Here is a 14,170-nt window from a genome sequence, read left to right as displayed (position 1 = left end):
AAACTTTTTAAATTGTAATAAAATTTATATTAATTATCAAAATTATCAATACTTTTATTGTTTAATTTATAATTTACTTATTTATATATATTAAATTTAATATGATTATATTTTTTAATTTATTGCACAATTAAAAAAATGATAACTTATATATTATTATCTGTTTTCATTAAATATAATAATTTTTTTTTTTATTTTGTTATAAAATACAATTTCTTAAGCATTTTTGTTTTATCATATATCATGATATTTATAGAAATCGTACTTAAGTTTTGAGTAAATTTTCTAACACAACTGCCATCAAATATAGTTCATTTGTAAGACAAGCAACCCAGGTTAAGATTTTCTACCAATTAACAGTCATATTACAAGCCGGAAATTCAGTGCATGTTCAAAATTAATTTATAATATCTGTGTAAAATTAAATAAAAATATGTCTTTCTTACAAAATATTTTTAAACGTTACATCCCAACTGTAAAGGCTGAAGATGAAGAAATAGTTGATCCTCAAAAACTACTTCGTGTAAGCAAAAATTGTTATATAATACTCGTATTACAATAATTCAAAATTTTATTTTTCAATGTTTTACATTCATAATTAATATTTATTATTGAATTTATTATTTTATTTTTTTTTATTATAAATGTATATATATTTATAATTAATTAATTTATTCCTAATATAAAATATAATTTATTTGAAATTTTATATGAAATTATATTAATAATATTATTAATTTGTAATTAACTTTTATAAAAATTAAAAATGTAAAGAAATCTTATTTTGATATATATTTTTTTCAATAAATGTATCTAAATAATATAAAAATTAAGTAATTTGTTGCCATTCAAATTTTTTTCATTAATTAAAATAATATTCTATATCAATTTTTTATGAACTAAATTTATTAATAATACTTTAATATTATTAATCATACATTGATGCATATAATATATTATTTAAATTATGAATATAAATATTAATCTTTTAAAAATCATTTCTTTATGCTATCAGAATATATTGTTATTTATTTCTTAGGAAAAATGTTCAAGACTACCTAAATGTAGTGCTATGCAAGATAAATTAAACACTTGTAATGACCGTGTTAATTCAAGAAAACAAACTGAAGAAACTTGTATGGAAGAATTAATTGATTATGTAGAATGTATAGATCATTGTGTAGCAAAAACGCTTTTCACCAAGCTTAAATAAGGTTATGATTTTATTAAAAATGTGTGATTTTTATTATAAAACATGTTACAAATTAATTCAATACATTGTAGATAATATGTAATGTTAGGAATAAATGATAATATATCAATAAATAGTAATTTTTATCGATACTTTTTCATTTAAAATTTAATACCTATAAATTTTTTTTTAACAAACTTTCAACAAGAATAATCATATAATACAGCAAAGTATATATAATGATTTGCTCAAAATAATACAAATTTTTGGTATATTTTTTATGACAAATGCATATGGAATGATTATTTTATTTACAATATGAATATGTAATTTATTTAGGCTTTTTTTTCATTCAGCACCTAATTGCAATACATCAAAACATACTGCACAAACACGAACAGGTTTATTTAATCCAAATTTTACGATTGGAACATCTTGATCAGAACATTTATTGCACAAAATTCGACCACAATGACGGCTAGAAGTTGTACAAATAATTAATTTTAATATAATTTAATATAAATATTAAATAAATTTATATAAATATTTCATAATTTTCATACCAGTGATGTTTTCGCATTGTGAGAGAAAATTTTGTACCACATTCTAAACAAAGATCTTTATCAGCCCATGGTGCTTCTTGTGTCAAGGAATCTAATAATCTGTATAATAATTGTTTCGTTGCTACTTGATAATTGAAAATTGTAATACCTTCTTTATTCATAGAACCTAAACATGCACCAGCCTTTACCAAAGTACGACAAAGTTGACCATTTCCTTTCATATAAGCTATTAGTAATGGAGTATTGCCATCTAAATCTTGAACAAAATATTTCTTTTAATTTCAATTTATAATAAAATATTATTTTAAATAATATTTAGAATTTTTTGTGTTAAAAAAGAATTAATAATAACTTAAATATATAATATAAACTTAATAATAACTCAAATTATTATCAAATTACTTAGAATTTTTATTCCATTTTAAGTAAATAAAAGAAAAAATTATTTTTTTCTAAATAAATATTTTAACATAATTCTAATATTTTGAAGTAAAATAGTTTTATGTGTTTACCTGCATTATTTACTGGATATTGTGACATACATTCTAAAAAAAGTTCACATATAGTTGCAGCATTATCTTTTCCACATCTAGCTAATTCATGTAAGGGATTTCTTCCTTTAAGATTTACAGCCTCTGCATCCAATGTACATTCAGTCAAAAGTGTTCTTACTACTGATACATGACCTTCTCTTACAGCTACATGCAATGCATTATCACCATCTGCATTTATAGCATCAAAATTAATATTGTTCTAAAATAAAAAAAGAAAATTATTTTAAATTAAATTAGTTTAAATATTATATATTGTTTCAAAAAATTGTTTAAATATATTTTTTAGATCAAATATACATATATATATATAAATTATTTTATCACCTGTAATAAAGCAGATATAATTGATGCATGACCTGCTTTTGCAGCAGTATGTAATGCAGTATTTCTATTTGCATCTGTATCATTAACACGGGCACCAGCCAATATTAAACTTCTTACTAACATTTCATTTCCAGAAACTGCAGCAAGATGTAAAGGTGGAGTTTGTGTAACATCATGAACTCTGGAATTTACATCTACCTACAAAATGAAAATCATTTTATTACATGTATTTTTTATGATTATCAAATACTTATTCAAATACTTATTCAAATTTTGATAAATATAAATTTAAATGTATTGTTACATAATTATTATAAAAACGATTACCTGTATAGACATCAAGAATAATATGCTTTCCATATCATTCTTTTGAATAGCAGTATGTAAAAAGTTTCTGCCTTTATTATCACATTGTTCAGCAGCTTTGGGAAGCCGTTCCAATATTGCTTGAGCTGCTTTGTTGTTCCGAAATGTTAAAGCTGTTGCAAATGGTGTTAAACCTTTTTTATCTCTTATATTTAAATCTATATTAGGATGATAAAGTAATAAAGAAATAATTTGCGAATGTTGATTTTGTATGGCTACGTGAATTGGAGTTTTTCCTTCAACATCTCGAGCATTTACATCAGCATCATGTTCAATAAGTGTTTGTATCACTTGTTCTAAACCCCATTGACAACATAAATGTAAAGGAGTACATTCATCCCTTCCTTCATCACCTCCAGTACCATCTGGACCAGGTCTTCTAGGTGCATTTAAATCACAACCGCTACATACATATAAGTTTACATTTATAATATGATATTTAATAATAATGTTAATAATAATGATATTTAATAAAAATATGTCAAATGTTTTTTTTATTTTGTTATTGTCAACAAAAATATATATATTTACCTCCTTATAAGGAATTGTGCAATATCTTCTTTGTTATGATCAATTGCTCTGTGTAATAATGTTTGTTGACAATTATCTGGACCAGAACTCCAACAATCAGTATCTGCTCCATATTTAACTAAAATAGATGCTACATCTTCTTGATCTGAATCTAATGCATCCCATAATGGACATCCTATAGAAGTATCTGCACCCCTTTTACAAAGAGATTCTACAACTTCACCAAGTCTACAATGTACAGAAAGTTGTAGTGGAGTTTCCCCATTTGCAGTCCTAATAATTAAAATTTTTATTGAATTATAATTAATAAAACTTTTATACAACAATTTTTATATAGATAATATATTCATCTAAATTATTTAAAGATTATTTAGATCTTTATCATAAATGATTATTTCACTTATACTGATAGATTGCTAGTTATAATTTGTTTTTAATAATTATAATTATTTTATTAATTATAATTAATATATTATTTTTATGAATCTTTATATAAAGTTTCTTGCAATACTTAATATTAAATAATATTCAATTAAATGAATTATATGATATAATAAATAAATATGATTCTCTCTTTAAAGTCTTGTAATACTGTTTACCTAATATTCATATCTGCACCATTTTCCAATAAAAAAATCGCTGTTGCCGAATCTTCTTTTAATATTGCTTGATGTAACAATGTTAAACCTTCTTTATTACATTGATTGATATTCGCTCCAGCTTTTATTAACGCTAAAACTATATCTTTGCCTTTTTTAAATGGAGCTTTAATAGCCAAACTCAAAGGTGTTTCATTTGCGTTATTTTTTAAATTTAATTGGGAATTTGAATTAGGTGTATCTAATAATTCTATTACAATATCAAAATATAAATTCAAAACGGCAATATGTATTGGCGCATCACCTGTAGACAATGTAACTTCATCAACTGGAAAACCAGTTTTTAATAAAGCTCGCGTTAAATTTTTTGACCCAACTTTACAAGCTTCATGTAAAACTGAATATCCTTCTTTATTTTTTTGCATCAAATTATCTTTACAGTAATCAATTAAAAATAATGCTGCTTCTTCTTTATATTCTCTTATTAAAATATGTAGTAAAGTGTCTCCAGTATTTTTATATAAAGGATTTGGAGTTGCACCTTTACTTAAAAGTTTCTTAGCAAAAAGTTCATTGAATGGATCTGTTGTTTTCATTGCAATACACAATGAAGTATCATCTTCATTAGTAGTTCTATCCAAGTCTATACTTTGACATTCTAATAATATATCAAAAAGTAATTCATTTCTCTCTTGAATACAACTGTGTAAAGCAGTCCTGTAAAAATAAAAATCAAAATTAAGAAAATGTATATAATTTTAATCAATAATTTTAATTAAATGTATATAATTTTAATCAAATGTTTAACCTATTTCATATCTTATTATAAAATAATCTTCAAATGATAACATAAAACTACATTTCATAATTATCTTTGGTGAATTATTCATTTTAAATCAATGATAATTCTAATTTTTATATATTTTTTTTATTATTTTAATTTTTTCCGATTATTATTATTTATTTCTTTTTAAAATAAATTATTGATTTTGAATTAATTATAAAAATATATAAAAATATTCAAATGATATATATGTACCATCCTCTATGATTTTGTAAATTAGGATCGATACCAGCTTGAAGTAATCGAGATGCAACTGTTAACATATCTTTTGAATTATGTTTTGTTATCAAATGTAAAGCAGTACATCCTTCGAGTTCTTCAGGATTTTTTATATCCCGCACATTTGCAGTAAGTTTTATAACTTCGCATAATTCTTTTATATTTTTATTATTTTCCAACTGCTCTATTATGAATTCAGCCGCATAAGAATCTCCTTTAAAAATAGCAGCTTGAAGTAAAGAAAAACCTCTCAAATCTTTTGTACTTAAGTCAGCTCCATGTTCAACCAAAGTACGCGCCAACGATGGTTGACGAGATTTTAAAGCAACTTCTAAAGGCGTTTCTCCTTTATGATCCAAAGCATTAACAGCTTTTGTTAACTGAAAAATATAAAAATAATAAAATAATTTATTATAAATATATTTTAAATATCTTTTATATATTTATTATGTAATACATATAATATCGATAAATAATTTATATAATTTATGATTATATATAATGAAATTACAATAATGAAATTTCATATATTCAAATTTCATTTAAAAATTACAACTTTTATTAGATTAATTTGATTGAGAACCACTGTTTTGATTTTATGCCAAAGTATATTATATGCGTACGCCCAGCGAACACTTGCGCATGGATATACATACATATATATTTGTGCTATCTATAAGTTAGTATTAAGAAATACATAAGCAGTATAAGAGATTAAATAAAAAAGAATGTAAAGATTAGATTCTGATACAACATACAACAGGAAGAGTGGTTTATAAAGAATAGAATAACCATAATGTGGCGTGTGATAGAGTCAGCTAACCATAGTCAGTTTCTATTAAAAGGAATATATTTTATTGTAGCACAACGAAAAACAGTTAATCGAAATCCTGTGATCGCTATGTGATGTTTAGTGAATATTAATGAAGAGTTTTTAAGAATGTGTAAAAATATTTGATTAATTATAATCTATTATGTGATGAAATTAAACGTAAATACAAAATTCCTCATAATATTAATTTTTAAATATTTAAATATGAATTTATTAAATTATTCCCATATTTTTTAATTAATATTTATTTATATGCAAAATTTATGAATTATTTTATTTTTATATTATAATTTGATACTTTTAATATTATTAAATAAATATTAAATAAAATTTATTTTTTATAATTTATGCATAATAAATTTTTTTAATTATGTTAAAATAATATTACACTATATTACAATATATTAATATATATTATATAGTGTAATATTAATATATATATATATTATATATTAAAGATTATTAAAGTTTATTATATAATAATATTTATTTTATTATTATTTTTATAAAAATCATTATAATAATTTATTAACGCTATATTATAGTAATTTATTTAATTTTAAATATTTCATAGTTATCTAATAGGGATATTGAAAAAGAAAGGTACAGAATATTATCATATACTTTCAAGTAAATTATTGCAACTATTTTTATACAAATATTATTTTTTAATATTAAAGATAAAAATTTAAATACAAAATATTATTTCTAATACGAAAATATATAGTTACACATTTTCATATAAATATACTAATTATTACAATAATAGTTCATTTAAAAATATTTATATTGAATTATTTTTATTTTTAAACATTTCATTTTATTTTCAATATTCAATATATATATATTGCAAATATACTCAGTAATTATATTGTTAATAAATAAAATTGTTTTAGGTTTGCATAATGATGATGATGAATTGAACTTTAATATAAAGAAATGTAAATGAAAATTATGTCAAAATAGATGTAAATATCAGCTATCCTAATTGTGTGATTTCTATTTAATTATAAATGAAATGATCTTCCAAATATCAATTAAACAATCAAACAGAATTTTGCTAATTGCTATAATTTTTCTATGTATGTTTATTTTTAAAAATTTTTTAATTTTATATAATATAATTAAAATTTTAATATTTAAAAAGTTTCTTATTTCATGAGTAATTATTTAAATTTTATATCTTTAAATTATTTAATATTTTTAGGTATGATAATAATGCCAATAACTACAGAAGGTATTACATGCTTCAAATGTCTTGCATCACAACCTGGACATGAAAAAACTGATTTATTATGTTCTCAATTTGATGGAAGTTCTCGATTTCAAGTACATTGTCCTTCATCTACACTTTGTAGAAAAAGAACAATTTATTCCAAATTTAAAAGTAAATTTTTGTTACATATAAATTGAAAAAAATAATATATTATTTAATGTCTATTTTTTTTTATCATCTTCTTTTAGCATCTCTAGTCACAGCTGTAGAAAGGGACTGTGCTCCTCAAAAACGTACAGTACGAATTTATAGCGATAATAAGTGGCAAAACAAAGAAGAAATTGTAACATCCGCTTACAAACAAGGTTGTTTTATCGGTGAAGATAGGGGAGCACCAGCAGGTCCACCAGAATATTGTTTTTGTGGTCATCATTTATGCAATTCATCACAATCAATTGAAACCATCAATATATATAATATTTTTATATTAATAACAGTATTTCTATTTATAACATTATTATGATATTTTTCTTTAAGTACTTATTGTGATAAGAAACATTTTTTTAAATATGTATTCATAATAATTTGAAAAAAGTATAAAAAAAAATTAAAAAAAAATTATTATAAAATAAATAAAAATAAATTTTTGTTTTTATAATACTATATCTCATCAATCATTAAATTGTAAATTAATAGAAACATCTGAATAAATAGATAACATAATAATTCTGCATTGACTATCATTATTGAATTAGAATAAGATTAAATTGATATTGATATTATTAATATTTGTGAAATATATTTGATTATTATAAAAAAGTATTTAATTAATTAAATTTTAAATATTTTTTTTTATTTTACTATTTATAGAAAGAAAATAATAGAATAAAAAACTATATCAATTATTATTACAAAATCTTATAACCTATTATAATCTATTTACAAATAAAATCTATTATATACAAATAAATAAATATACATATAATTTAAAATATATAACTTACCCCTGAATTATTTTCTACTAAATATAAAAAAACGACATCTTCCCTCATTATTCGAACAGCAGCATGTAAAGGATATTTACTTTTAGTTTGTAATAATTTATATAGCAAAGAGCCAGGCATTTCTTTAAAGTCTTCTCCTGTTAAATCTTCCTAACAACATGAAATTTTGATGAATATTGTAATTAGCATTTAAAAGGAAATTGAAATTATATAATTTAATATTTATTTCTACTTTTCTTACCCAATGTGCCGAAATCAAAGAACTACAATGCTCTTTTAATCTCTGAGCACCTAATTCTTCAGCAGCTGCATATAATTGAACACAATCTTTGAGTCCTACAATTCCAATTAAATATCTTTCACATTGATCAACTAAATCTAATAATTGAAAATTAGATGCTGCTTTCATTAAATCTAATGTTAAATTTTCTTGTAACACCTTTCCTGTATATATCCATTTCAATAATATTAATCCAACATTTGGTTCCAAATGAGTCCAATCTAAAGTACATAAATATTTTTTATTATATTTATATATATATTTATACATAATTTTTCTTCATATATTTTTTCATGTTTTACCTAAAATAGTTACTTCGGTTAATATTGATTCACTAAAAAAATCTGTTCTAGCAGACAATATAAATTTATGTGCTGGTATTTCCTGATCCCTCAATTTAATAGTTATGTCACTAAAAAATAAATATTTATTAATGATCAAATTTGTATTATAAATCATGATAATATAAAATAATAGATAATAAAGTAATTATAAACCTATAACGATGTTGATTGAATAACGATGCAATAGTTGTCAAAAGTCTACTAATAAATCCAGTATCCTGTTTATTTGCAGTAACAATAGCATATTCACGTTGAAGTTCTATATTGGTATTGTATAAATTAACATACTGTTCTCGCAATAAAGATAAATGCTGTTGCCACTTTTGTGCTTCTGTAGAATCTTCTGAAGGATTTGAAATATAAAATAATCAATAAAAAACAAAAAAGTACATTTTATACTTACCCATAATTATACGAATAATTCTTTTCACTTTTCTAAAATATAATTTAAAAGTTATTGCATTATTATTCGGCTTTTTATGCTAATTTATATTTGTTTCACATAATCCATTTTATGAAAATATATATTAGAAAAATTAGATAATAATATATGATACTATAGATTAGATAAAAATCAGAAATTTTAGTAGAAAACTTCCGAAAATAGTGTCGATTTCACTGATATAAAAAAAATATATTAATAAGATTCTAACACATATCGTACGCCCACATACAGTATTCATTACATTTGTAATTCACATACGTAGGATATGTATATATTTTCTTTTCTAAAGAAAATGTAGCCACACTTTTAAAAGACAGAAAAAGTTCCTATATCTAATTAAAATAAAAGATTATAAATTTTAGTAGCGGCATTATAGAAATCCAATTTTATTAATAATTAAATTTCTTATATTGTTATATATATATGTGTGTGTATATGTGTGTGTTCATTTTTTAAAAATGAATTTATCAGCATAATTTGTAAAGGAAAAATGAATCACAACTACTTTGGATATTTAAATATCGACAACAATATGCAAACTTGACTTGAGACTTGATATAGTTTAGTCAAGTTACTAGAAATTACTAGTTTCTAACTCTTACAATTTCCCGCAATTTTATAAAATATTTGCTTCTAACAATATATTTGTTGTCATGGTAAATCATATAAACAAGATTATAATGAACAATTATAGTTCAGTATAGTAATGCGTAATGCTATTCAATTATATGATGTTTCTATAAATTTAATATTTTTTAAGTTTCATTTTTCTCTAAAATTTTGCTATAATTGTATTAAGTTATAATTTTAAATAATTGTATAGATTATCCCATATATATATATATATATATATTTACTTTTATTATTTATACATTTATTTATATATATATTTATATATTTATACTCTAATATAAAATAAAATAATTTATCATAATAATAAATGTATTACAAAAATATAATTTAAAATATAATATTGTGTAAATTTTAAGTCAAATTTTATTATAAATTTAAAAATATTTACTATAAATTTATAGAATAAAGTAAATGAATTTATATAAATAATTATTGTTACATTTATAATATTTACATATTTAATAACGGGATGATTAATTATAATAATTGAAAAATAAGTATTTTATAATTTATTTTATTTAAGTATTTTATAATAATTTATTATTAATTATAAGTATTTTATAATTATAATTTATTAAAAGAAATGGAAATAAATCAAATTAATAATTTATTATTGAAAGAAAATATACATAAATTATTAGAAATGTGTGCTTCAACAACTAATAAAGGTATTTATAAATTAATTCATATATTGCCCAACTTCAAGTCATGGCATATTTGATATTTATTACTTTTCATTTTATCTTTATTAATTAATTTTCATAATAATTCTCACATAATATTTACATAAGTTTTTTTTTCAAACGAATACATTTAATGTGCAATTAAAAAAAGTTAAAAGAAATTATCACTTATAAATTCATCATATTATTTTTTCAATATAAATATGTGCAACAGGAATATGTGCTTCAGATTTGACAGAAATATTCTGTAAACTTGAAGATTGTAATCAATCAAAGTTGACAATTGGAATGTTTTTTGAATTTATGAAACTTGCATATCAAGTTAATAATAATTGTGAAAGTTTAACTACAATATTGACTTCAATAAATAAGATTGATTGGAGTAAATTAGCAAAAATTGATTTAGATTGTACTATACAAAATTATAATAGCACAGATGAAAAATATATTAATAGTGATGTCATGCAGAAACATAAAAGTACTAATGCAACAAAAGAAATTTCATCTGAAACAAATAATACCAATATTAAATATTCTGTACATTGCATTGTACCTTCAGATGCAAAGTTTAAAAATGAGCCAATAGATATTTATAATCAAAATTTAATAACTGATTTTGAAAAATGCAATCAAGTAGGGGAAACTTCATTACAAGTAGAAGATGCAAAGATTATAAAATCTGTAGATACAACTAAAAATTTGTTAATTACCTTAATGAAGACAAATTTAAGTGATGTATTGCATGAAGGTTTATTAGATTCTGTATTGCCATATATGATTCCAAAACCTACTATTTCACAACCTATTATTAAAAAATCTATTACAAATACTGAAGTAAAGAAAAGTAATTCATTAAGTAATAATATTGAAACAAGAGCGATTACAAATATTGCACATAAAGAAAAGGATAAGAAATTGAGTAAAAGATCAATTGAGTAAGTTTTATTAATAATTAATATTAACTTAAATTAAATTTAATATTGATATTAAAAATAATTTTTTATAGAATTAATAACAGTTTTTATTCTACGCTTGTACAGCAATGAAGTGGAAATTCATGTTTGTGATGAAGAAAAGAATATTAAAAAAAATTTCCGTTGCCCACAAAAACTTCTTATTCAAAAAATGCGTTATTTTGCTGATGTGACAGCAGGTCAAAAATTGGAAGAAATAGATATATCGGTTCATTGTGATGTTACAATTTTTGATTGGTTAATGAGATGGGTGAAAAAAGATATTATAAAAAAATCAGAATGGCCAGTTTTGGAAATTAATAATGTTATTCCAATAATGGTGTCAGCATCTTTTTTACAAATGGAACCATTATTAGAAAGTTGCTTACAATATTGTCATGATAATATGTCTGATATATTAAAAACATCAACAGTTTTAACTGGTTTAGATGATAATCTTTTAATAAGGTTTCTTTTTTTCTCTTTATTCTATTTCTCTATATTTTAAATACTTTAAATATTTATTATTCAAAAAAATATATATGAAAAATAATAAATGTTTATTTAGTTTATAAATTTTATTTTTTTTATTTTGTTTTTGATTAATTATATATCATTTTTAGTTGATAATTTTTTTCAGATTAGTGGAACAATTTACAAATGAAGATGTTGAAGCATTGAAAGATAAAAAAGATAAAATTCAAAGTAAATTATTTTGCAAATTGATTATGTCTCTTGTTGAAGTAATGCCAGATAATAAAAAAGGACATTATAGTTCTTTAGCAACATTATTTAAATGTAGCAAATGTGAGAAAAATATTATTCAATCAGTTTCTAATTATGTACCATGTATTTCAAGTGCAATGAAAATTGATAATTATGGAAATATTCATAGTAAACACATAAGGTATAATTATATTAATTATTATACTGATATAAAAAATTAACTAACACTATAAGATTTATATAAAATAATTATATAGATAATTATAATAAAATCTATATTATTTAGAGATTTAACATGGACTTTAAATGATTATATTATTGCTCTTCGAACGGAGTTACGTTCTTGGCGTAAAGTTTATTGGAGGTTGTGGGGTGATTGTCATTTTTTATTTTGTACACAGTGTAATATATATTTTCCAATTCATCAATATGAATGGTGCTGCTATCATGCAGAATTTCCACAATTTTTTATTAATGAACAACAGCGACCTATACCATTTCCTTTAGGCAGATATCCTTGTTGTAGTCAAAGAGCATATAAATTTGAAGTATTACCAAATCACGAAGGTTGTAGGTATAGGGTAAGCATTTGTTAGTATCACTTTTTTTTTATTTTAAAAGCTTTTAAAAATATAATTTTATAATTATAGTAATAATGTAATATTAAATTATTTTATTGCATTTCCATATAGCATGTTTTTTTTTCACTTTAGGAACATATCCCAGATATTAGGACACAAAGAGATATAAGTATATTGAATATTTTTACAGTACATAGAGAAGTAATAGTTATGGAACCACCACAATTATTTTTCCCAGAAAAAATTACTAGATTGGTAGCTCGTGATGTATCACTTCAACCAGGAAAATTAATGTGCAAAGATGTAATGTGGTGGGTTGGTTTAGAGCTTGCTCCACCTCGACCAAGACTTGGACTTTTAGGTAAATTAATATTTTTTAATTTTATAAAAAAAATAATAACAATAACAAATATTTAGGAAAAATTTGGAGCGGATCAGGATTTCGACGTTTATCCCAAATGCAAGATTTACAAAAATCATTACAAAAAATTCGTCAGCAAGTTTCTATTACAACTGATACTTCATCAATTACATCTTCAATAACAGATAGTGATATAGATGATGGTATTACAACTTATGAAAATACTAGTATTGATGAAGAATCAAATCAAAGTGAAGAATCTCATGCATGGTCTTCATTGAAATCAAAAAATAAAATTAAAAAAAAATTTAGAAATGAAATAATGTGGAGGTGATATATCTCATGTAGAAAAAATACATACTATAATATTGTTTTAAAATATTTAAATTATTTATAATATTTATTAAATTATTTATTAATATATTTATTATATTTTTATAATTATTATTATGTTTATATATTATAAATAATTTTAGAAATCAAATTAATTTTAGAAATAATGGTCGATCTTGGAGTGGTAATTTAAATGTAAGACATAATCAAGATAATCAAAGAGATTTCGAAGAAAGTGCAGCTTTACAAATGATAGCACTTCTAACAAAAAGAATATCTGCAGATTCTTCTTCGTTATTTAAATCATCTAATAAACATAATCGGATAAAAAAACAATTAAATGGTATATTTATTAAATATTATATTTTTAGAAAATATAAAGTTTTTATTATAAATAAATATATATATAAATAATACTATTTAAAGCAGGAGGGATTTATACAAAATTGGAAACTGAACTTCGTGATCAACTAAATCAATCTTATAAAAATAAAAATATAACTGGGAAGTATTTTCTACGTTCAAAATTAAATAAATCATAAGTATTTCAGACTAGTATAATTGTTATTAAATGTTTTGTATGTTGG

The 14,170-nt window shown here is 21.7% G+C and overlaps 4 protein-coding genes across 9 annotated transcripts; 3 read left to right on the top strand and 1 right to left on the bottom strand.

The window, feature by feature from the left end:
- The first annotated feature begins 116 nt into the window (after positions 1-116).
- On the top strand, positions 117-1,344 carry LOC107992796 (cytochrome b-c1 complex subunit 6, mitochondrial). The gene is made up of 2 exons (XM_017048865.2): positions 117-523; positions 1,040-1,344. The coding sequence occupies exons 1-2, from the start codon at positions 434-436 to the stop codon at positions 1,211-1,213; spliced, it is 264 nt and encodes an 87-aa protein (XP_016904354.1). The 5' UTR covers positions 117-433; the 3' UTR covers positions 1,214-1,344.
- Positions 343-9,623, bottom strand: LOC107992793 (rabankyrin-5). Of its 4 annotated transcripts, none has more exons than XM_017048858.3 (13): positions 9,272-9,623; positions 9,022-9,211; positions 8,827-8,936; positions 8,486-8,745; positions 8,245-8,394; positions 5,169-5,572; positions 4,130-4,846; positions 3,531-3,803; positions 2,961-3,402; positions 2,634-2,831; positions 2,268-2,508; positions 1,756-2,011; positions 343-1,670 (listed from the first exon to the last, which is right to left on the bottom strand). In XM_017048858.3, exons 1-13 carry the CDS (start codon positions 9,273-9,275, stop codon positions 1,541-1,543), a joined length of 3,375 nt encoding a protein of 1,124 aa, XP_016904347.1. In that variant the 5' UTR covers positions 9,276-9,623; the 3' UTR covers positions 343-1,540. The 4 variants fall into 4 exon arrangements, with proteins under 4 accessions (XP_016904347.1, XP_016904348.1, XP_016904349.1 ...); XM_017048859.3 differs by having other exon boundaries at positions 9,022-9,208; positions 9,272-9,600; XM_017048860.3 differs by lacking the exons at positions 9,022-9,211; positions 9,272-9,623 and having other exon boundaries at positions 8,486-8,580; positions 8,684-8,745.
- Positions 5,884-7,966, top strand: LOC107992795 (uncharacterized). 2 transcript variants are annotated; one of them, XM_028664277.2, is made up of 4 exons: positions 5,884-6,019; positions 6,921-7,106; positions 7,232-7,411; positions 7,489-7,966. In XM_028664277.2, the coding sequence occupies exons 2-4, from the start codon at positions 7,043-7,045 to the stop codon at positions 7,761-7,763; spliced, it is 519 nt and encodes a 172-aa protein (XP_028520078.1). In that variant the 5' UTR covers positions 5,884-6,019; positions 6,921-7,042; the 3' UTR covers positions 7,764-7,966. The 2 variants fall into 2 exon arrangements, with proteins under 2 accessions (XP_028520078.1, XP_028520081.1); XM_028664280.2 differs by lacking the exon at positions 6,921-7,106 and having other exon boundaries at positions 5,885-6,183.
- Positions 9,624-10,202: 579 nt separating the features above from the next.
- LOC107992794 (SANT and BTB domain regulator of class switch recombination) lies at positions 10,203-14,138 on the top strand. 2 transcript variants are annotated; one of them, XM_062084661.1, is made up of 9 exons: positions 10,203-10,614; positions 10,844-11,564; positions 11,670-12,050; positions 12,223-12,489; positions 12,595-12,889; positions 13,022-13,250; positions 13,307-13,580; positions 13,745-13,926; positions 14,013-14,138. In XM_062084661.1, the coding sequence occupies exons 1-9, from the start codon at positions 10,530-10,532 to the stop codon at positions 14,123-14,125; spliced, it is 2,547 nt and encodes an 848-aa protein (XP_061940645.1). In that variant the 5' UTR covers positions 10,203-10,529; the 3' UTR covers positions 14,126-14,138. The 2 variants fall into 2 exon arrangements, with proteins under 2 accessions (XP_061940645.1, XP_061940637.1); XM_062084653.1 differs by having other exon boundaries at positions 14,010-14,138.
- The last annotated feature ends 32 nt before the right edge of the window (positions 14,139-14,170 follow it).

The sequence above is a fragment of the Apis cerana genome, linkage group LG1, assembly GCF_029169275.1.
Source record: "Apis cerana isolate GH-2021 linkage group LG1, AcerK_1.0, whole genome shotgun sequence".
Taxonomy (NCBI): Eukaryota; Metazoa; Arthropoda; class Insecta; order Hymenoptera; family Apidae; genus Apis; species Apis cerana.
Note: the sequence above shows the minus strand (reverse complement) of the source record. Positions and strands in the feature narration are given on the sequence as shown.

What these genes read in the sequence shown, in the direction of transcription:
- LOC107992793 (XM_017048858.3), bottom strand. An exon ending in TTACAAAATCATAGAGGATG is followed by an intron (nt 4,847 to 5,168) that starts GTACATATATAT and finishes TTATTTTTACAG; the next exon opens with GACTGCTTTACACAGTTGTA. An exon ending in TATTCTTGATGTCTATACAG is followed by an intron (nt 2,832 to 2,960) that starts GTAATCGTTTTT and finishes TTCATTTTGTAG; the next exon opens with GTAGATGTAAATTCCAGAGT.
- LOC107992795 (XM_028664277.2), top strand. Translation starts at nt 7,043, where the DNA reads ATGATCTTCCAAATATCAATTAAACAATCAAACAGAATTTTGCTAATT. An exon ending in AATTGCTATAATTTTTCTAT is followed by an intron (nt 7,107 to 7,231) that starts GTATGTTTATTT and finishes TAATATTTTTAG; the next exon opens with GTATGATAATAATGCCAATA. An exon ending in AATTTATTCCAAATTTAAAA is followed by an intron (nt 7,412 to 7,488) that starts GTAAATTTTTGT and finishes ATCTTCTTTTAG; the next exon opens with CATCTCTAGTCACAGCTGTA.
- LOC107992796 (XM_017048865.2), top strand. Translation starts at nt 434, where the DNA reads ATGTCTTTCTTACAAAATATTTTTAAACGTTACATCCCAACTGTAAAG. An exon ending in ATCCTCAAAAACTACTTCGT is followed by an intron (nt 524 to 1,039) that starts GTAAGCAAAAAT and finishes TTTATTTCTTAG; the next exon opens with GAAAAATGTTCAAGACTACC.
- LOC107992794 (XM_062084653.1), top strand. Translation starts at nt 10,530, where the DNA reads ATGGAAATAAATCAAATTAATAATTTATTATTGAAAGAAAATATACAT. An exon ending in GATGATAATCTTTTAATAAG is followed by an intron (nt 12,051 to 12,222) that starts GTTTCTTTTTTT and finishes AATTTTTTTCAG; the next exon opens with ATTAGTGGAACAATTTACAA. An exon ending in ATTCATAGTAAACACATAAG is followed by an intron (nt 12,490 to 12,594) that starts GTATAATTATAT and finishes TATATTATTTAG; the next exon opens with AGATTTAACATGGACTTTAA.